The sequence below is a fragment of the Epinephelus moara genome, chromosome 9 (assembly GCF_006386435.1).
Source record: "Epinephelus moara isolate mb chromosome 9, YSFRI_EMoa_1.0, whole genome shotgun sequence".
Classification (NCBI taxonomy): domain Eukaryota; kingdom Metazoa; phylum Chordata; class Actinopteri; order Perciformes; family Serranidae; genus Epinephelus; species Epinephelus moara.
The window spans coordinates 10,480,357-10,504,355 of NC_065514.1; the positions used below are offsets into that span (position 1 = coordinate 10,480,357).

The 23,999-nt window shown below is 41.5% G+C and overlaps 1 protein-coding gene across 9 annotated transcripts in view; it reads left to right on the forward strand.

Annotated features, from left to right (window-relative positions):
- Positions 1-6,967: 6,967 nt before the first annotated feature.
- Positions 6,968-23,999, forward strand: part of grin1a (glutamate receptor, ionotropic, N-methyl D-aspartate 1a) — a 47,361-nt gene continuing 30,329 nt past the window's right edge. For 6 of the 9 annotated variants that reach the window (XM_050053316.1, XM_050053321.1, XM_050053322.1 and 3 more), the window contains exons 1-4: positions 6,968-7,724; positions 13,724-13,858; positions 16,924-17,100; positions 23,385-23,447. In XM_050053316.1, coding sequence (XP_049909273.1) covers positions 7,476-7,724; positions 13,724-13,858; positions 16,924-17,100; positions 23,385-23,447 — 624 coding nt within the window. In that variant the 5' untranslated portion in view covers positions 6,968-7,475. The remainder of the gene's footprint in view (positions 7,725-13,723; positions 13,859-16,923; positions 17,101-23,384; positions 23,448-23,999) is intronic. The other 3 variants (XM_050053319.1, XM_050053320.1, XM_050053324.1) reach the window with 1 other exon arrangement.

The window sequence follows — 23,999 nt, forward strand, 5'->3', positions numbered from 1 at the left end:
GGAAGCGAGCACCAAAGGGGCTCACACATCTATAATTTATTCGAGGACATCACACTACATGAGAAACACATCAGACAGGCAGGCATCCATCTGCAGATGAGTCACTGAGGCAATCCAAGACTCTGTTTGTGTCAAAGCACTGGCAGAGTATGACCTGTTTTGCTCCTCGCTTCGATCAGATAATCTGGTCAACAACCACAGACATCAGCTCCGTGCAAAATGCTGCGTGATGCATTTAAGTGACCGTCACATGTATATTTATAGTACACTTCTTCACGCAACTCTGCTTGGACACGTTCTGAAAAATGCTCTCATCCAACGCAAAGAGCAACCCAATGAGCTGAAGACATGCGGTTTGCAGACAACCTCGCTGCTGTCATGCTAAGCGATAAAGCATGTAGGAGTTCAAGTGTGACATTTTTTTCCTCCACTCTGCTCCCACTTTGTGCTCGATATATGGCTGATACTCTAATTAAAGGCACTTTTGACCACTTTGAATCATAAAAAACAAAGGGAGTTAACTTAAGTCTGTTTTTATCCTTGTTAAAGATATCATTAGAAGTCCTGAGTTACATAGAGGTTAAGGAAAATTTGATATTTTTTCTATTATTTTTTTTTTCCAGTGCTACCAAAAAATAGTCGTCTACATTGCAAAAAGAAAGAAAGAAAATAAACAACTGAGCAATTTGCTTTATAAAAGGTACTAAGAGGTCATCAGTTAAAGTTAATTTGAATGCTAAAATGTTATAGCTGCAGTCACAACAGTTTAAGCAGTGATGCTACAGCAGTATGCAGCATAGATAATAAACATGCACCAGCTGGCATAGATGAAGGAACAAAATTATATTTCAATAATGTGGCCTGCTGAGAGGGCTGGTGCTCAATATGCTCAAAAACCCATTTGTTTTCTTACCTGTGGTGCTGTTTATCAGTCTAGATTGTTTTGGTGTGAGTTGCAGAGTGTTGGAGATATCGGCTGCATTGATGTCTTCCTATTCATGGAACTAGATGCCGCTCAGCTTATGGTGCTAAAAGTGCCAGAAAATACATTTGAAAACCTCAGCAGCAATGTCTCTTCCCAGAAATCATGACGCAGACCTTGTTGTGAGCAGTTTCATGTAGGAACTATTTTCTTTCTACCAAACTACACCCTCCAACCGCATCACTGTGCAGAAGGAAGCGTGCTTCTATTAACTAGAGGCGACAAGAGGCTCATGACAGGATGAGATGTAAACATTAATGATGTCCTCCTTGGCTGAGCTTTAATGTTAGCTAGCTCAGTGGTGCTGGTTGAGCTAGCAGTAGATGCATGGTGATACAAATAACATCATCTATTATACTAACTTATGTATTATGATAAACAGTGTTGATTTATCTAATAATAAATGATGTAATGCTACAAAGCAAACTTGTACAAAAAAACGATTGCTTTCTAATAGCCAAGAGTGATGCAAGGCAGGGGCAACCGAGGAACAGTCCTGGACTTTGAAGCCAATTTAACATAGCAGCAAAATGTGGAATTACGACATCCGGGTCCGACTTTTCCCCATAGACTGACACAGATGCATTTTTTTGAGTGTCACAACCCTTGCGTTATAACTTGTTTCACTATCAGGATTTAGTCCAATAGGTTCAATAACAATTGGAAGGTCTAGAAGAGCTGCAAGATTGAATCATTTTATCCCCATTCAAGTTAACTGAGCACTAAACCGGAAGTAGTCGGCTTGGCTGGCGGAAATGTCTAGTGCTCCTGCCCTATGAGCTGCTGAGTACCAAAGCAGTACTGATCATCTGGGTAATTTTGTACATGGCAGTTAAACCATTTTGGCTTCATGTGCCACCAAGCAAATTTCATATAAATGAACAGGGCCCGGTCTCCAAGGCTGTATCCAGTTCTTTTTATACTTATATTATTCTTAAAGACAGAGATAATGTTATTAAGAAAGAAGTATGGCATCTATGAACTTCTAGGTAGTGTAGCAAGCTCACTTTGTTAGCGTCAGCATTGATGGCTGATGTACTTGACAGACATATAAGTTTATGAAGCGATATAGGGTACATACACTGTGAAGGGCCAAAGCTCAGCCAGTGCAGGTGTGAAAGATTAACTTTACTTGCACTGGCTGGTGATGCTTGATGCATGGACGAATTAAATAAAATGGGAATTGAATAGATAAATGATTGTAAAATAAATAAACAGATAAATAAATTAAATTAAATTAAAAAAACAGAGAGAGAGAAAATTTTACTCTTAATATCTATGTTTAGACACAAGTTCAGTAATATTTATGAATTCTAAGGTACATTTTGTCAGTTTGGGGGCTTCATACATTTTGACATGAAAGCACCAGAATAATTTTATATTGGCATTTCCTCTGAATTTGAATATATGTTTCTATTTCTCTTATTCACCCTTAAAGCTTGTTTATTGTCAGTTAAGATTAACTGCTTGTAAAGCATGATTTGTGTCTGAATTGTGCTAAATATATTTTCTTTTGTTTAAACCAAACCTACAGCCTGACAGTGATGACTGTAGCAGGTAATGAGAAACTGTTTTGGTATGAGGCGGTTTGAACACACACACACACACACACACACACACACACACACACACACTCACTCTTGTAGCCTTGTAGAGGACTGTGTGGGTGGTGTGTATGTGGGCGGCAGCTCAATGTGTGAACTCATGAGTGTGTCCGTGTGTGTGTGTCTCTGTGTGGGTTAGTGTGTTTGTGTAGTTTAGTTTAAAAGCCTGCGATGATCTTTGTGTGCAAGACTACCTGCGCTTATTTTTTGTGCGTCAGTCTGACGGAGCTGGAGAGTCTTTAAAGGACTCTTGTATTGCTCCTCCAGCAAACAAGCACATTTATTATATAATGGCTGCAGAGCAGATTGGTCTTGCTTTATTGATGTGTGAGTGGTGGAGGAGTGGGCTGCAGGAGAGGCAGAGGAGGGCTTCATAACCTCATTTAATAAGAGGCCAGCATGCCGTCAGGGCCATCCAATAAGTGGTGAGTTTACAAACTGGCTGTGGCAGCCAGGCAGAGGCTGGGAGGGAAATCATTAGGTGCTCTGTTCAACACTATTATTTTTTCACTTATTTTCAGCGGTTTGAATGTGGCAGGGCCTCGTCTCCTCCTCTTTGGCATTTTAGAGAGAGGCAGTGTGGTTTATGACTGCAGGATATCTCAACTTTTGCTTATTCACTTCAGTGAGTAAAAACAGCCCTTTGAAAACAGATCAATCCAGGCTGAGCTCCAGGGAGACACTGTGAATCAAAATCCTGGATCCAACCACATCAACTAGCCTCAGTTTCTCCAACGGTACACTAATTTTCTACTCTAGAGCGGCTGTTATATAAAAGACACTAAAAATGCTTGTTTCCTTTAAAAATGTTGTTGTATTGCCTTTAGGGGTGTTGTATTCATCTACTTTCTGTCTTTTTTTACATTTTTAAATTTATTTTGAGAGTTGGCATGATGACACAACACATTCTCACTCCGACCTCGTCACATATTGACGTTTTGGTCATGGGCCACGTCGACCTGTGACATGAAAGGTACCCTGGGTGCGTTTGTTGCTGACGTTCTGGGATGCAGTGTCAAGTTCTGCCTGTTACATGCATTGTCTTCTTTCAAAATACACATCTGTTTTCACAGTAAATTTACCGTTTACACACAGTCTCTTTCAAAATAAAAGCACTATGTCGGTACAACACCGCAAATTGAGTTTTTTTTTCCTTCAACAGCAAACACACATGGTTGGGTTTAGGCAACAAAAACATGTGGTTAGGTGTAGGAAAGAAGAACAGGGTTTGGCTTTAGAATCTTACGGGACGTGAAAAAGGCTCTCTCGGGTGAAAGTCTGTGTTGGTTGGACCCATCCACCACCACTCGCACCAGCCCCAGTCGGACTTTTGCCGCCATAACTTTCGTCCTTGTCCTGCTGCGTTTCCCCCTGACGCCAGCAACCGGTCGCTTAGCATGCCAACAAAAGGACAGATTTTTTTGTTGGTTTCTGACCCCGCAAGTCACTGTCCAAGCGCCAGGTCTCGATGACTTTGCAGTGAGCCCGAGCTCAATGACAATGACAATATCATCTTGTCTTTTATGTTTTATCATTTTCTTCGTTCATGAAAGATTTACATTTTGGAGATAGGCAACATGCAGCTCCTGAGTCACATGTGACTGTTTAGCTCCTTTCCAGTGGCTCCCTGTGGGTTTGACAAAAGATTTTATGGAAAGGATGCAGTAAGTTTTTAACATTTTAACTTCCATGTCACATTGTTGTAGGTCTAAAATGATTCTTACCTTCTCCAGCTGTAGGTGTAGCTAAACACAGAATAAAAAAGAAAGTTTAACATTTCGTCAACTAAAATGTGCATCCTACGACCACAGCTTGGCGCCCTTTCCTCTAACTTTTGGCAAACCTCAACAGCAGTGGCATGTCTTGCATCTCCCTTTCTATTGATTCCAAATCCAAAAACTGAAAACTCTTGAAGGACAAAAGAGGATTTAAAAGTGTGCGGACAGATTTGTTTGCACTCCCTGCCAGTGGCTGCAAAGTTAAGTACCAAATAACCATAGACAGCCCACTGCAGAGTAGCCACTAACATAATGAATGCTCATTTAGGCCTATTAGTAATGTTGATAAGCTACTTTAGACTTAATAGGCTGTGTTAGCTTCATTATAAGGCTCAGTGTGTTTTGGGGCTATAGACAGATTGCTTTTGCTTGAAAACCCAGAACCAAAAATCTTCTGTACTTCAGGTTTAATCCTTTTTTTGTCATTCATTCAAACCTTTATTTAACACTCTGGAAATCAATTTAGGGAGACTCTCATTTTCACTGATGTCGAGCATGAACAAAGACATAAAAAACAGTCACTAAGGAAACATGCTACGGTGTAGATGTATAGTTAAAAGCATTTACGCTCAGTTAAAACAAGATCAGAAATAAGGCATTTAAGCAGCCATAAAGGTGGCAGAGAGTTTAACGTCTTAAGCAGATTATTCCATGTATAAGGTGAACTGTAAGAGAATGACTCTCTTCCTAGTTCAGATCTAATTAAAGGAATGTGAAGCAGCAACCTATTCTGTGAACAAGCACCAAGGTTATGTGAGGTCAGCCTTAAAAGGGATGAGATATAGGGTGGAAGCATCTGTATCAAAGCTTTATAAATGAACGAATACCAACGCGGTTCCCACCTCACACCCAAACGTGGCCAGCCAACCTTTCGGTGAAGGTGGCAGTGATGGGTGCTGTAAGAATCATCTGTTATGAACCTTAGGGCTGAGTGGTAGACAGCATCTAGTGATTTTAGTGTAGAGGCAGCTTTTTCCATGAACGAAAGGAAAACAGTATACAAAAAAATCTTTCTAGTGAACTGAATTGAACTGAAGATATGAATAATGTGTGCAGACATGTTGAAATGAGTTCACCATGCTGCCTTGTGTGGACAGAAATGTAGAAATACAGGCATGTACCAGAGCCCTGCTGTGAACCCCTTCATTTATTTAGCATCAGGTTTGGTGTTCTTATCAGAACAGGTTCTCTGTTATACATGACTTATACATGACTCAGTTTGAGTGTTAAAAGTGAGATGAGGAATGAGGTGAGATACCCATAAACCCATAGTTTAACAGGAAAATTTGTCCTTGTTTTAAGTTTGGAAGAGACAAAAACACCCCGTCACCAAATCAAATCTGAGACGTGCTCATTATGGAAGCACACAGCCAGCAGCTGATGAATGTTGATTTCTTCAGCCTTGTGATTAATTTATCAGCTCGCTGCAACACAGAGAGACACCACAGTGTTGTGTGATTTATAATTCAGAACACTACTCGATCATTTCATACTGGCCTCATTTCCAAAACACCTTTTTTTAAATCGCATTTGAATTGCTTATATCAGTATTCGGAATAAACCCACATCACAAATCCCCTCGGGGCGAAATATTCAAATAATTGACTATTAATAATCAAAATGATAAACGGCTGTTTGAGCAGAGTTCATACAACGAGTCTCTCCGACTAAATGTCTTTTTATGTGTTGTGTTTTTTGTGTGCGTGTTCGTTTTGTTAGAGTCATTTATTTGGACATTTCCTGCTGTGATGAATAAACTCACTGTGGGCTTGTCAGAGAATATTTCCTCTGTGTACAGATCCTCTCCGTGCGCGCGCGCTCGCGTGTGCGTGTGTTTTGTAAAAAATCTTGTTTCCTAGGTAACCAGGAGGTTGATTCTGCTCATGTATTATCTTGCTGCAGGGATGCTCCTAACAGTTACTGAGACACTCCAAAGCGCGGGGTCAGAGACCTACAACAACATACACAGCACTGGTTTTGCCCTGCGTCCATGCACTGTCTGCACACACACACACACACATGCATGATTACAGACGCAAGACACGCGGGTCCGCTCGAGTTGAAGTGTGACGGCTGAAGGACGGATGGCCCTGACATGCTGCGTTATTTATGAGCTGTCCAAGCAGGGGCCGTCCACTTTACGCATGCGATAAATCAGATTTTCCTTCCAGTTTGCATGAAAATAAGTCTCATCAAAGCCCGTGACTATGTGTCAACTCTGACCTGAAACACACTTGATTGCTCTTGTGCAATCCGGTTATTTATGAGGAAAATCTCACAGCTGTGTTGTTGTTATCACAAATCGCCAGCATTAACAAAACCCACATAATCTGAATTAATTTAGCCGCCTATCCTATCCACGCCCTGCAGGTATGTAACTTGAACACTTCATGTGCGCAACCCTCACTGATCCTCCCTTTCATGTCCTATTAAGACTAGCACGGTGGTCGAGTGGATTTTAAACATTGCTGGGTACATTTATTTTTCATACCATCAGCTTCCACTCCCGCATCAGCAGCAGCAGCAGCAGCGGCGGCAGCAGCAGCACGCCAACGCGCAAAACCCAGAGTGGGGAGCCGATACGGCGGGAGCGCGCAGGACCAAAGCGGCGCGCATGCACAACTGTCAGCACCAAGGACAGCAGCCGCTCAGCCCGGAGCGACCAGCCAGCGACGCATCGGGGTGATCAGTCCGCACATAGCGCGCGGAGCAGCGGCTGGAGGGAGCGATACACATCCCGGAGAAGAAGCAGCCCGGAAGCTTGGACAATGGTTTGAGTGTATTTTCCAAACCGCGGGGAGGTTTGTGCCATTCTGCAGAGGAGAGCAAGAAAAGAAGTGGACAATGCGGTGTGGACGTCCCTGGTTGACAACCTGCCCCTAATATGCACATTCCTCCGCATTGCACATAAAATCCACCTTTCTTTTCTCAGTCCTCCTCCATCCTTTTTTGGCCTGCCTCCCTCCTTCGCTCACACCGCCCACCTGGATCGTGTCTGCAGTCGTGCATTCATATAGCTGAGCCGTGCCGCTGTCCAGAAGCTGGTCGAGCCGACCCGCCACCGGGGAGAAAAGCGACCGGGCTGTACTGTGCTGTTTGGTGGTCCACACGATGCGTCTGTTTCTGCTGGCGGTGCTCTTCTCGTGCTCCTGCGCGCGGGCCGGCTGTGAGCCGAAAATCGTGAACATCGGGGCCGTCCTGAGCCAGAAGAGATACGAGCAGGTCTTCAAAGATGCCGTGACCCAGGCCAACCAGGTCTACGGCAGGGATAAATTCAAGCTGACCGCCATCTCCGTAACGCACAAGCCCAACGCCATCCAGATGGCTCTCTCCGTCTGCGAGGACCTCATCTCCAGTCAGGTAGTTTACTGCCACCTCTGCATGGGCGCTGAACCAAGCAACCCGTCTCTATAATCTGTGAATCATAACTCAGGCTGCATATGATCCATGCACACCTCCACCTAACTGTATGACTGGTTTGCTGTTGGATGCATCTGTGTTTTCAGAGAATCTTGCAATAGAAAGTTGTTTATTTTAAGGAAATGTGTCATAATCAGATGTGTTTTCTCACTCAAGGGCCACTGAAGTGGGTTGTCATGACCATGAACTCTGCATCCAGACTTTACAGTCCTCCAGAGCTTCACATTAGCAGACTAATTCAGCATGAGCATATTAACACCACATGACATCAGCCCATACATTATAACAGGCCTGTCATTTGTCCAATTTGGCATCCGCTCTGTGCTTGTACACATGACCCACGACTTTGTATAGTCCCTAATACAGTGAACTCCCCACAGACCCATCTGTTTCACAGACATCCAGAAATAGGCTTTGGTTTGGGGCATATCTCGGATGAGAGGGCAACTGTACGTTTCAGGACACACAGCTGCAGATCTACTGAACTGCAAAGGAACCAGTGAGGAGTGAAAATGTGCAATACGTCATTTAAAAACGAACAACTTGGCTCAGGCTGTGTGTGTGTGTGTGTGTGTGTGTGTGTGTGTGTGTGTGTGTGTGTGTGCTGCATGATAACATTTTTGGCAAGCGAAGGCTGACGGCTGCTGGACAGTTTCTGCACTATATGTTGATCAGTGACTCGGCTGCAGTCTGTATCATATGATGCAGTGGTGACCTGAACAACTGCTTTTAGTAGTGTGAGATTCATGTTATGAAAAGTACACACAACAAAGGAGCAAAGATTAATAGCCTATGTGTTGCGGAAACAAAACATACTTCATAATGTATGATGAGTGTGTTCAAGCCTTTTGAGAGTTGATAAAAACATTGAAGCACGCTGAAATGCACCAACCGTCCTCTCCTGTGATGCTCAATGTGGCTTTTAAAAAGCGCCAACGGTATGTCACAGCATGTTGGGGGTGTGAAGTCCCTTTCACTCTCGCTCCTGTTTCTCCCACACACATAATGAGGCTTCATGCGAACAAAAAAAAAAAAAAAAAAACCCCACACACCCACAGCTCCAGTGCTGCTTTCATGTCCTTGGGCCTCTGCTTAGTGTAATGACTCTAATTGATACAGGCTTGTAGAATAATACTGTCGCACCCAGTCTCTCGTCACATGTTCATCCAAAGCATGAGCTCGCAATCCACCCATTAGGCTGCACAGATTACACCAACAATGGTTCAGTTCTCCACACACCTCTCTTGTAAATAAGACATCGCACCTAATTTAGAGACGAGGTCCATGGGAGGTTTAATCGGATGAGATTGGCTTGTAGGGGACAACAGTTACTGAGAGGGGAAGTCTGTGGCAGATGGAGGAGTAGATGCCTGGGAGCAGTCCTTGGAAGATAGACCTCATTTTTGACCCAACCATACGGACTGCTCATATCCAGTAATCCATGCATGCACGGCCATGCCAACTTTACTTCCTCACTTCCTTCACATCTCTGGGGCATTTTTCAAGGCTTAGCGCATAGAAAATCTATGTCTTACTACGAGAGTATTGACCAGCTTTAGTTTGCTTAATGCGCGGCTCAGACTAAACCAAACAACCACAAATGAATATTAGTCTGCCAGCCCACACAGTGAAGACATTTTGGAACAAAGGGAGAGATTTCTTTGCTCTTCTGCTTCTTTGTCATAGATGAGTTTCTCCCTGACTACAATTTATGTAGATATCCACGTTCAGAAATGTTATTTTTAACCTGTTATACAACGTTTTAGAGCAGCAGTTGCACCCACTAGAAAATGACAATGTTGTGTTTAATTGAATTTGCGGTAGAAAAACAGCTGTTTCAGCCAAGGTTGGATTACAGATCAGGCAAAGCGGACAGATGTTCAGGGGCCTCATATGCCCTACATTCAGTGTGGGAATCACTTTATGATCACTGGATTGATTGTAAATAATTAAAGTGACTCCTGCAAGTGTACCTAATATTGAAGCTCTTGCTTAAAAGGCCATGTTTTACGCAGTCTTTATTTATTTATTAAATTTGGATGTACTTACATTTCCTTATTTGCACTTATAACCAAGATGGGGAACACACAGGCACATCGGACTTTTTGCCCTGCAAAACCAACCAGCACAGCATAATGAAATCTTGATTCTTAAACATTTGTTTTTCTCAACTATGCTGATTTTCTTTAACGTAAATATCATACAGTCAGCCTTGTAAGCATAGCAGATGTTGTTTTTATATGTTACCAAACCATATGGAGTCTTATGCACAGTGTGTCCTGATGTTGATTACGCCTGCAACAAATTACAGGCAGACAAAACTGGTTCATATCAACATACTTTCAGTGATTTGTTGTACTTGCTTGATGCTAGCACTTCACTTGATTTACCAAGAAGGATAATGGACTTTTTGCAACTTCCCATATATGAATTTTTTCATATGTTGTGTGAGAGGAACATTTAAATATGATTGCTTGTGGTATATTGTCTGCAACAATAAGAAAAGGAAGGAAAGAATGAAGTCTAAATTGGATAGCTTAAAGACTTAAAGGTACTGTATGTGACTTTTTACATGTATTAGGCTAATCTTTTTATTACTTTTATTATTATTATTGCCAATGCGTGATCGGATAGTAACCTAACTTATAAACTAAGACCTTCCTTCACTCTCTTGGCTGCCTATACCAGCCTATAGACTGATGTAAATGTAACAGACTCTGGAAAGTCCAAATGTGATGTTTATGCACATTCACTGAGTTTGAACGATGCTGCGCTTTAGCCAATCACAATGGAGGGGCGGGGCCGAGACGTGCAGGTGTCCCCAGGAAATGTGTACCTACAGAAACAGCAAGCTCCGCGGATGCCTTAGTTACAACATGATTGAGCTAACTGGAGTAATTTTATGTCGTATCCGACAACGGGAGGCTTTTAACAGATGACGTCCTGATGTTAGCTTTGCTGCTAGTNCTTTACAAACATCAGATTAGTCTACACAGTGATATAGTGATGTGAAAAATGTGAGATATATATATATATATGTGTATATATATATACATATATATATATATATATATGTATATACATATATGGAGAGAGAGAGAGAGAGAGAGAGAGAGAGAGAGAGAGAGAGCTAAACTCTAGATTGGATTTCTAGATTGGGGCTGTAGTGACTCAAATGCGTAACACAATCCATGATACTATCTTTTGTGGTGGAGCCCAAATTATGATTTTTATATTACCTTTTATTTTTTTGAATTATAGACAGATATAATGAAATGTGGGGAGAGGAAATAGGCTGAAAACTATTGTGCTCATTGTTGTTCGAACATGGAGTGTAGACCCTCCCCTCTTTTAATCAGCTGACTGCAGCAGTTGATTTCATTGGAGCTGAATCAGCTGGTATCTAACGGTGGAGCTGTCATTAAGCCACATGTTTTTGACCGCTGAGTGTCTGTAAATTTAAGTTGGTTTTGCTGTCCTTTATTTTTCTGTGTTGATATCAACCCTTGTACTCCATCTGGTAAGAGCAATTCATTTGTTTATGAGAAAGAAGAAAAACTAAATCTGAACGAGAATTAAAAATAATGTGACAAAATAAAGGAATCAGACTGACTGTGAGTGATGTTTGAGCGTGTTGACCTAGGTGCATTTCAAAGGACAAAGGAGTAGCAAATGCATTGTTTGAAAGTTGCTCTAATATTTTGTATTATGACAAATGTGGAATTACAATGTCCGGGTCTTTCACATACTGCCATTTGCCCCAAAATACTTTTTTTCCCCAGAGACTTACATTATGAAAGAGACATCTTGTAATCCAAGGATACATGTTTTTGGAGCATCAGAACCCCACAAAAATAATTTGTTTCAATCTTGGGATTTGATCCACTCAGTCCGATAAAATGTTTTAAGTCTAGAGGAGCTGCTTGAAATCATTTTTATCCCCATTCAAGTTAATGGCAGGCCCCTAGAAATGCTACTCAGCCTTGTAGCCAATTTTTCCCAGTTGCAACTCACAGTATTGTCACAAAAAGAGCCCCTGCAGGCCAACAAGCATTTTCCCAAAAAGAAGATACATGTGTAAAACTGATGACAGGACACCTCAAAGTGCAAACAAGGTCGATTATGAATCTTTCTATTCTGAATTTTTGAACCACGATGGTTTTATATTTGTAAAACTTTCCTGGAACTGAGAAAAGCCATTTAAAAATCAGTGATGTCATCATGGGGGCCACATACTGTGGATGTACACCTGGAAACTAGAAAACTTTTTTGATGTATGCATCAGGTGAGCAATTCCAGTGGACTGAATAGGTACCATCTTTGGGACTGGTATCTAGGTATTACTAGGTGTGCTTGGTCTATGGGCCCCACAGTGTGGAAGATTTGGGTGATTCTATACAGCAGAAATCAAGCTTTTTTGGCTTCATGCGCCACTGAGCAGCTTTAAAAGGAATGAATGGGGTCCTGCCTACAACACTGTAGCCATTGTGTGTTCATGTGTGTTTCCTAGTGTAGCAAAATCATGACCCACTGTGCTCTCCCTCTGATTGGCTAATGTACATTGCCTTTGTTGGTTGGATTGGTTAGGTTTAGGCAAAAGGATTGAGTTCAGTTAGGGTTAGGGCAACAATGCAATAGAATGGATTCTCATTCTATGTCGTCACATATTACTGTTTTGTTAGTGGCCATTCACGTCTTCGTATTATGCGCTAGAAATCCTTCTGCGTCTGCTGCTGAAGTTCCAGGATGCTGCTACCAACGCCGGGATGTCAACAAAAGCACTTGGTTACGTCAACAAAAGCACATGGTTAGGTTTAGAAAAAAACATAAGGGTTTGGTTCTATGGGGAAGCAAACACCGGCCTGCCGGGTGAAAGTCCGGAGCCTGGGCTTTATTGGACTCATCCACAACCCCTCCCACCTGCCCTATATGAACTTTCCTGCTCCTTATATTACGTTGTTACTGCCCTGACGCCATCCAGCCCACCACCATGGTAGGTGGCACCGTATCATAACCCTGCAAAGGATGGCTTTTGGCGTCAGGTGTCTAACTTCAAAATCACAGACAAAGCAGTGGTATTTGACGACTTCAGAGTGAGACTGGACTGAATAGTCAGGGTAAGCCAATCAGAGGCAAAGCAAGGCAGAGAGGAGTGTGTTATCCCTTTGCCATCCTAGGAAATACAAATTTGCTGGGGACAGCCAACTAGCTAACCGAACCTAAGCTAAGGTTAGCCGGCTAGCTGTAAGCTACACTGAATGAATTTGCTGTTGGCTGCTTCGTAACATAAGCTAACGGAAAGCTGGTAGCCTATCATGGAGCTGATGGTCCAAATAAAACAGAGACTTTGAGAATCAGTTTTTTAAAATCATATACAGTAATTATTCATTTGTCATTCATAGCACTTGAACTATTCTTTTACTTGTGTATTTTCAAGTGTACCTTTAAGTTGCTCGTTAATGGCCCCTTAGCCTCAAGTGAGAGTAACACTAGTTCCTACCTGACATTGTTCTGCGGGGGACAGGTGAGTGTAACACTGGATGTATGCGGTCTTACTGTATTTTTGTGTAAATAAAGGACGATGAAACGATAGTAATTGTACCCCTCTCATTACCCACAAGCCAGAAGGACCGGAGAACGCTACTGAACAAGAAAGTAGGGTTACAATAGTTGCATTATTCTAACTATGACTGCAATTTATCTTCCAGCATTCCATCAACATGATGCCGGTCAATCACGTTCAGTTTCAGGTGCTCACTCGTGCCTATAGATGCTGACTGTAGTTCTGTCAGTGGCCAGCGGTGTCATTTATAACAAGGATCTTTTGAAAGTTACAAACAGAACCTTTAAGTCTTTATCAGAGTACAAGTAGCAGTGTTTGCTCTTAATGCCATTGTCTTGTCAGAATGACAGAGTGTTCCTCTTCTGTGCCTCTGCAGGTCTACGCTATCCTGGTGAGTCACCCTCCCCAGTCCAATGACCACCTCACTCCAACGCCTGTCTCCTACACTGCAGGCTTCTACCGCATCCCCGTGGTGGGGCTCACCACCCGTATGTCCATCTACTCGGACAAGGTGAGTGATGGATGAGAGCGATGTAAAGAGAGATAGCAAGAGAGAGAGAGAGAGAGAGAGAGAGAGAGGAAGAACAGGAGGAGAGTGAGCAGAGAGCGAGGGAGTGAGGAGCTCCCCTGGGGCGGCTTCAAAAGCTTCCTAGATTAAACGTCCCATCACTGTCCATTAGAGGAGCTGTGATTAAATGGGTTTCCAGCTGAAAATTGAAAGGACATCATTAATAATGCCTCTGACCTGAGTTATGTTTTTATAAAGCATGAGCCACTAAAATGAAACTTTAAAGCAATCAAATAAATAAAATGCCAAGGACTTTAATTTAAAGTCTATTTGAGTGACAAGTCTCCTAATCATGCAAGTTTAAAGAAATCAGATGCTTTAAATTCAGGGATTAAATGAGCCTGAGAGGTCTGCGCGTGGATTAAGGAGTTTTTTTACAGTGTTTTTGTCCATTAGTGATTTGGCATTTGTTTACCAGCTAAAATCTGTTTAATTAATGCACAGCGTCTCTCTTTCTGAAGGAAATTCAGCGAGTATACAGCAATAAAAGTACACTACATAGCCACAAATATGTGGACGCCCAAATGTTTCACCAATGTGTAATTATCGAAAATGTCATTCCAAAACTGTGAGCTGCTACATCTGCCTTCACTTTTCTTTTCAGATTCCCATTCAGCCACAAGTTCATTAGTAAGGTCGGCCGCTGACGTTGGGCGATAACGCTTGGCTCACAGTCGGCGTTCTCATTCTATTAAGAAGTGTTTGACAGGGTCGGGATCAAAAGATACTCTTATTCAGGGGGAAATTGGTTCGCAGCATAATTACAAAGGCATTTCATCACGACATCACAAAGTCATCACAGACACACACATAGCAGTATCATGAAGGTCACTAATAGACATACAAGTACCATCAATAGACATACGTAGACAAAACAGATGTACTTGTTCATATACCTGTACACATACGAGGAGGGCAGCTGGATGTCTTTTGAGACCAGCAAGACGTGACTACAGTGGATAAGGAATAAGGCGCTAGAGCATCACCTGTTTAAAAACTTAATGGCATGTAGAACAAATGAAAACTTGGATCTATTTTTAGTAAACAGAGGGGAACAATATCTTTGCCCAGATGGCACCAGTTAAAACGAGTAGGCGTAGGGGTGCCTCTGGTCACCAACAGTGTTTTTCCGCGTTTTTTCATCACTCTGTCTCTGCAGATGCATTTCACACTAAGTAAAGCAATCCCTAATAGTTTACTGGCCGTTGTAACAGTTTTCTGACAGTCTTTTTCTGTGCCTCAGTAGCATTGCCAAACCAGCAGATGCTGCAGAAGGACAAAACACTTTGAATAAAAGCACAGTAAAAAAGTTTAAATGTTTTGTTGTGGACATTAAAATGAAACATTTTCTTTAGAAAGTGCCTTCTTTGCTGTGTCTTGATGCTTATGAGGTCAGTACACAGATCCCATTTAAGCCTGTGGTCAACCACAATGCCAAGGTACCTGGCACTGGGTTCCAACTCAGATGACAAACTGTTCTAGGTGCAAATATTGAAGTGTTTTCTGATCTGATGCCTCTGTTGGCTGGACAACATAATTTGTCAGCATTACAAAACCCTTACCACTCACCATTGGAAAAATAGCCAAAGTGTGCTTTATGATGTTACAACGCTTTGGTTAAGGATTGATTAGGCTTTGGCACCAAAACGACTTGGTTAGGGTTCAGAAAAGATCATGGTTTGAAGTACTTTATCAAAGGTAGGAAATAAGTTTGGGGTTAAAGTGGCTTTTGTAAGGTGGGTGGACTGATGCCATTATAGTAACAATAATAGCCACTTTGTCAAGGTTAGGAAACGATCATGGTCATGGTTTTAAGACATCAACTTTGACTGTTGGAGGGGAACAGGAAAGAACTCTCATGGTGATTTCATGGCATCTGCTGGAATGACAACTGCTGTAGCTTTTCTTGGACAGTCATCTGCTTGGCTTTGTACATTTTGACATTGTAATTTTGAAACCATAAATTGTAAAAATGGGTGTAGCTACCATGATGTTACCCAATGGTTTGTGGACTCCCATTTTAAAGCCTTGAATGTGGCATTTTGGCCATCGGCATTTTGCTTTTTTGGCGCCAGAAGTCACCATATTTGGGCAAGAGGATGGTGCTCTTGAGGAGCGAGGGGTGGATCTGACTGAGAAGGACATTCTTGGCAGACAGCCTGTCACTCAAAGCGGCCCGTCCTTAATTATGCGCAACTTTAGGCATTAATAAAATACAGTTGAGTAATATAAAAATGCAGCCCCCATACAGTTGTCATGAAATTAGCAAAGCAGTAAACATGTTAATCTCTGCTGTTAAATTGGACATCTTAACATGAGGGTCTATGGGGATTGACTCTGTTCTGGAGTCAGCCTCAAGTGGCCATTAGACGAACTGCAGCTTCTGGCACTTCTGTGTTGGCTTCATTTGTCAGCCACTTGGTAGAAACAGGAAAGAGCCTTTATAAACTGTTGCAACAAAGCTGAAAGCACACTTTTGTCTAAAATATATCTGTATGCTGTAGCATTGGAGCTTAAAGGTCCGAGCTAAAATCACAATAAACAGTTTGGGGACAGGGGTGTCTACATACTGCTGGTCATATTGTGCAGCAGCAATCACCAGAAAAAATTTTAGCTTGTACGTTCCTGCAAATCATGGATAGGTGATATATGTTACATTTGCATGTTTCATACGTATCATATCAATGTTTCTAAAGTGATGAAAAGTGGTGAAAACCCCTGCCAAGCTGCAGACCACTGTTTGAGACCAACAAACAACACCAGTTGTGATTTAGCAAGTGATTACTGTGTTTCCAGCAGCTTTGCAGGCACCAAACACTTGGGTTGCATGCATATCACATTTATAAAAGCATTTTTTTTTGCTTGGTGTAAAGACTTAGGTAACCTTTCGGCCAGAATCTGACCTTGTGTCAACTTTTGGTCCACAGTGATGAGTCATGCTTTAAAAATTAATTTGTTATATAAAACTCCACAGTGTTAATCTGTGTTTCCTGCTTGCTGCCCCTCAGAGTATCCACCTGTCCTTTCTGCGGACAGTCCCTCCCTATTCCCACCAGGCGCATGTGTGGTTCGACCTTATGCGTGAGTTCAACTGGAACCACATCATCTTGATAGTGAGCGATGACCACGAGGGGCGGGCTGCTCAAAAGAGGCTCGAGACCCTGTTGGAGGAGAGAGAAACAAAGGTGAGATGCTCCGGCTCCCAGGCCCCCTCCCCCCCAACTAACTGCAAGAGTGTGTGAGCATGAGCGCGCGAGTGCGTACGGTTTTTTAAAACTTCAAAAGGTCTTCTATGTATGTAACTGTTTTCCTTTCTGTTGTGTGGACACATCTCTTTCTCACCATTGTGTAAACATTGGCTAACATTCCTAGAGACATCAACAGCGTCTAATGTGGTCTAATCTGACAAAAGTTTGTACGTTTATTTGCTCATCTTCACGTTGCTTTTCGCCATAGTCCAAATTATCCTGTGTCTATCCACATTGGGAGCCAAATAGAGGACTTTAACGTGGGGCTTTGCAAACCATCGCAGACTGAAGTGTTTTATTGGGGCCATGGCGGAAGTCAGGTGTTCCTCTCAGTGCGTGATGAATGGCCGGCTTCATTATTGTACACAGAGGCCTTGTGTTTATTGCACCCTGCTAGGTCATGTTCACATGATATGGGAGATGGTTTCGCCTTTTCAGATAGTGCTGATGCATCCATTTTAAGTGTAGCTCAGAGCAGTGTATGTGGGTCAGTGAAATGCTGATCTTCTTTGAGCCAAAACAGACTTGAGACTGCGTTGATGTGTGCCCTTTAGGAACACAGAGGAAGCGAGAAAGGGAAAACAACTGCCATCTATTTCATCCATTTAATAAGACGAAATTACCTTGGGATATTATTTTTTTCTTTATACTCTGTGACGCTTGTCCCTCCCGGGCTCTTTGCTGTAATTGTGTGGCAGAATGAAATGAGTCCTGATTCAGAGATTTAATTAAATCAGAGGCTGAGTATGACACATACCCGAGGTAATTTACAGAAGGCAGCTACAGCTAAAGTGGAGGCTGCTTAAATGAAGTGACCGGGATCAGTATTGATTAACGGCTTTATAAGGGAAAACATGTCCAACATTTGGGTTAATCAAGTTGAATTGTGCAACAACATCCATGCAGTTAAAACAATTATACTGTCAAATCATCTTGACATGACTCGCATCCTGCACTGGAGGAGAGAATATTAAAAGCCTTTGATGAGACTCCAGGAAGTTTCTTTTATGTTTGCATAATATGAGTTTGGATCTCAAAATGAAGCCATCTGTGCATCCCATTCAAACACTGTAATACTGAGGGGAAACTGCTGCAACTCGCTCGATTATGAGACTTTAATCACCCATATATTTAGTTACGAGTGCAGGGCCAGCTCAAGCAATTTTGAGGCCCTCAGCAGGATTTATTTGAGAATCTCTCCAAATGTGGTCAGCAATAATGACACTGAAAACCCAGTCAGACTCAAAGGATAAGGCTGGTGATATTACAGATTTTTCTTACTATTAACAAATCCCATTAAAAGACCAAAACCAACAATATATTGATCCTAACCAATATTATCTTTGTATCTAAAGCCTGGTGTAACTTCTATCTCTGTGCCATAGAGCTCCAGTGTTTGTTTGACCCATCCACCACCCCAACCTGCCTCCATACGTGGACTTTAGGTCTTTATATTACTTCCTTCTTTCATCAGTGCATTGGTCACATAATGGCAGCCTTCCCAATTACACGGGTTATACACAAATAACTGGCTCATGATTACATGGGTTGTGTAGGAATTGTGGTGCATTAATTTTCGTATGTATACTTACAAACAGTGTATGACAACAACCTGCTGCAGTAAATACTCACTAAAGCACCAAATGTGTATTAATCCACAGCTGAAAGTAGTCCCCGACAAATGCCCTATTTTCTCCAATTTTAGGGATGTTGGCTAAAGGTGGATTTATACTTGTGCATCAGCTCTATGCAGAGGCTACGCTTTAGGTGTTTATATTTGTGTCACTCTGCAGTTACACCTCCAAAACACTAATCGGCAACAGGGTTTCTAAGTACTGTAAAGTTTAGTTGATCCAAAACACACATTAAACACACATTAAACATGGCTTAATAGCGCCATTTTCAATTATAAGCACACAAATCAGCTTCACGAGAAGCTCGCAGCATTCACAGACAAACACTTGTGTTTATCTGGACACATTTTCCCCACAAATACGACATGCTAACGTTATTAGCACAAGCCTATGGCATTTTACATTGTATAAATTAGCCTAGTGACTAGCAAAGATTTCCTCTGCTCATATGAAGCCAGGATAAATCACACACAAGACTTAAAATGTTATTTTTGTGGAGGCTTTATTGTCTTCACAATTTATTGTTTCTTATCTGTGAAATTAAAGACAAATAAGCTTTGTTTCTACTGAGGGAAATGGTTTCAGCTTACAAAAACAGACAGGAGGTCTGTGTTGCCGCAACATACACTTCTGGGGAGGTGCACGTCAGGCTACAGCGTACGTTATAATTAAATCAATTATAAATAAATAAGTTACAAATAGTAAAAATCCAGCTTAAAAACAGAGTCCAGCTGTTTTAAGAAATTACTGTGCCTTTAAAAAAAAAAAAATAAACAATGTATTTCTTACTTGTTTTTAATGATTTACATCTATTATGATTTGATAAGAACTAATTCAAAATATCAGGAGAGACGAGCTAAAACATTGTTAGTTTTGGTCTTTACATTGAATTTGTTCACAGTAAGAAAAATATACACCAACCTTATGATATAGTTCTTTTTAGGGATGTGTGAGTACACCAAAATCTTTATCTGTGTTTAACCAACGAAATTATCTGTATCCGTTTCATACTCGTAATGGGCGGAGTTGAAACCAAAGGGGGCTGTGGCCTAAACCCAAAGTGGGTGGAGCATAACCCGAAGTTGTAATTTGATTTATCAAAAGTTTTTATATTTATTAGTTATTTAAAAATATTTACATAATCGCTTTAGAATTGAGCTTTAGATCATTTTTATCGCAAGAGTAAGAGAAGTATTTAGCCACCCAAAGATTTCCCTTCATCACGAGTATATTGACACATTTCACTCGGATGATACTTGTGCTTGTAGAAAGTACGTTATCCGTACCAGATACCCATTTTATTTGAGTATTCGGCTTAAACCGAATGCAGATGTGTTGTTAGGGACAAAAACCCAATCAGGAAGTGTACCTTTAAATACTGAAATGAGCAAAGTAGCAAAATTTGTCTGGGCGCCTCCTAGTGGCTACACAGCTCCACGCAGCTCATTCTCAGCTTGGCTCTGACATCCCATGAAGATAACAACATCAGAAGGATGATGAAACCTGTGCCAGCTCTGTTATTGTACGTTTGTTTGGATGACAATGTCCGCTGAATGCCTAATCTGTAAATGAATTCACAGCTTCAACTGTTCTAGGTGATGCATACGGATGAAAGTTTGGATGGCAGCGTTGTCACATTATGGTCTAATTAAAAGTGAGGGGTGTTATTCTTGCTAATCACCCTGCTGTGCTGCATAAACTCAGTGAATTTAAATGTTATTTTTAGCCTCATGGCAACTCCTTAGCGAGGTCGCACAGTCACGGGGGGATCACTGTCACCACCAGCAGACAGAGGCTCTGGACACAGTGGATTTAGCCAGAGTGCAAACGTGACCAACACAACATGAAATATTAATGCCTGACTGAGGATACAAAAATAGAGTGCTGAGAAAATCTCTTGGGGAAAAAAAAAGACAAAGACAGTTTTTTTTGTCCACAATGCTGCTGGATGTTGCTCATGGAAAGGATTTCGACACGCTGAGGATGTATAAAATCTCTCGTTGGCAATCACACTTTAGTTAAAGTGTTATAATTTATCAAACTGTGATTAAAAATGTTTTTATAAAGGAAATGAAATAAGTGAACCGACAGTTTGTACTTGTGTTTTCATTACACAGGAAAAATTGTTGGCATCCTGCAATCCCTCATTTGTGATTATGATTCAGGATTTAACATTAAAAAAAATCACAATTACTCAAACCATCATGACTAAGTTAGTTAGTTTCCAGGTGGCATTTGTTGTGAGCTGGCTCGTCAGCTTGACTAACTGTGCCGATGCACGGTCACCGTCAACTTTGCAAAGACAGGGACACAGACCCAGAGTGCACTGAGGTGTGAGCTGTGAAGCCAGCTGTGTAAGAAACCATGTGAAGCAGAAAGATGATGTGTTTCCCCGCAAAATGGCTGCCAGTCTCAGGCAGGACTCCAGAGTGGCTCCTCTTACAGAACTGGACTGCAATCCAAAATGGTGACGCGTAAGGGTGTCTGAATTAAAAGGAAACTTAAGTATTTTTTTAACCTGGACCCTAATTTCCCATGTTTTTTGTGTCTAAGTGTCTAATGGAGACAACTATTTTTAAAATTGGTCGGGTAGTAAGTGCCACGAGATTTAATTAAATCTCTGAGCCATGAAAACAGGCTGCAATGTAATCCTTTGAGACAGTGGCGGACCATCAGTTGAAGTTCATTAAAAGTGCTTGTTTGTGCCTCTGACATGCTCATATTGTTATTATAAGTTTCTTTACCTTTTGCCTGATTTTATGCTTTTTTTGACAGCCAATATGGCCGTTAATATTCCAGAATTACGGTGATATAGAACAATTAACGGACATGTGTTTTAAATAGCCATGTAAAAGCCTAAATTTAAACAGCAATAAACACAGAAAAACTCAAACACTGTGATTCTCTTTGCATTTCGAGCCCATCAAAGTAAATAACTTGAAGATAAGACAGACACAATTAAGAGGCAGTCTATAAACAGAGTGACTAATCAGATAAGATCAGTGGCAGAAGGAGGAAAAGGACTCCGTGAAGGAGGCAGAAAGCGCCACTGTAAAGGTCTCAGTGATAACATTCAGGGTACCACCAAGCTATCTATCTGCTGTCTCGCTAGCCCTGGTGAAGGGTATTTCCCTTTCTGAGGATTAAGGTTCATTTACAACACTGCTTTCATGCTTCCATCCTATATGATGTCATAGATACAGCCAATAGATGGCACTAGAGGGCGGAGTCAAAAGTTTCACACATCAAAAAACTAGGCGATGGTGGACAAGGTCATAATATTTTACCTGTAGATGGTGGTGGTCTGTGAGGTCAATAAATACCACATTAAATGTCACATTATGACATGGAGACGTAGAATTCTTTTAACTGTTTTACTGATTAGTTTTGTTCCTCCATTACCTACTTGTCTCCTACGGTCACGTTGCTTGAACTACGCTACACTGCCTCCACGATCTCTGGTGGTACTGCTCAGTTTCGTCTATATTGGTAAGCTGTCTGGAAACATGAGCAAATAAATGAACAAATGAAACAAATGACCAAATGAAATGAACGCAGAGTATGGACAGAAGGCTCCAACCGTGTCTGTATACACATCTAACGTTGAGTATAAATGAGCCTTTACATTGCAATCCGTTTCGCTACGACTGGCTGCAGCACTCTTGCTCCATACGGGACCAATTTAAAAAGTTGTTTTTCCCATTAGTCACTGGGATGATAGGGACCAGGTTGAAAAATACATCAGGTTTACAGGTTTAAGTTCAGCCTGCTCAGCAACGACTGAGAGTCAGAATGTTGTGCTGTGACCAAATACCATACCACATACTAACTGTGTACAGTATGCATCATGTAATCTTATAGGCTTTAAGTTTGATTTGATTTTTGTAAGTCACAATTCAATTTGTTAATACAATTGTAGTAAAATGATTTATCCATACAATTAACATTTGCCATAGACGTCAGGCTGGTCTCTAGCTTTTGATGTGCTGTACCAAGTGTCGGATCACACCAGTTAATAACACGAAATGTTGTGTCACTCACACCAACAGATGTTTGGATTGATCAGCTGTTTCCTAGTTAAGGTTTGAAAGTCACCATACCATAAAACTTTTAGTTAAAATTGCACCAAAAATGTGATCAGACTTTGCACTTGACGGTGTGGTGTTGAAAAGCTCTTGTTGACGGCCATGTTTGTTTGTCAAAAGCTTCCAGCTGAGTGATGTTAGTTTCCGGCACAGTGAAGAAGAAACAAAGCAGATGGCTGAGCTGCAGTTCAGCATTCTGTATTGATTATTGCTGGAGCCACAGCGCTTTGATCCAATTATTTCTTCAAGCTGATCAATGCAGCCGAATCAGCATCACTGATAATTCATGCATCGACTACAATGAATACATTTCCCAAGTATTAATGATTCCAGCGTCATTATAAAGCGGTCATCTCTGATGTTTTGCAAGCCCCACTGTTAAAGATCCCAATTTGAAGCAGAAAAGTGGAGATTTGTTGGAATGCTTTACTGCCCTCCATTCACAACTGTTTATAATATTTTTCTGTGTCTGCATATTTTCTCTGTGCACATTACTCATCAGAATAAAAAAAGGAACTATGAAAACCTCGACCAACTGTCCTATGACAACAAGCGAGGACCTAAGGTATATTTGCATGGTCAATGCACGCCGCCCACCAACTTTCCAAACGTAGCAACTAGAAACCAGCCCAAACCAGTCACCAGCCGACCCAGAAATGTCCCTCTCTTGGTAGCACGTGTTTTCTTTAATTTTTACTTTGAGACATTTCCCTATGATTTAAATGAAGAATGATTTTGTGATGAAAGATCTATAATTTTCGGTCATTACAAGAAAAAAAAAGATATCAGTGAACAGCGCCCCCGCTTTTATCATTTTCATTTTCTCCTTCAATAAAGGAATGCATGAACTCAGAACACACATACTCACACACAAAAAGAGTTTGCAAGTCCATTCCTTTGTGGAGAACCGGTAGTGTGGGACAAAACCGTTTCCCAGATGCTACTTCCTCCTGTTCTGTAGCACTTCCCTAGTTTTCAGCAGTCTTTTTGTTGGGGGAAAACGTCCCCCTCACCCCCCTCCACCCGTTTTTAGTTACTGGTTGCATTGACCTTCTTCTTCCCCCCTACCTAACACATGCACGTCCTTCTTTGGAGCCTTGATAACCCTCAGTTTGCA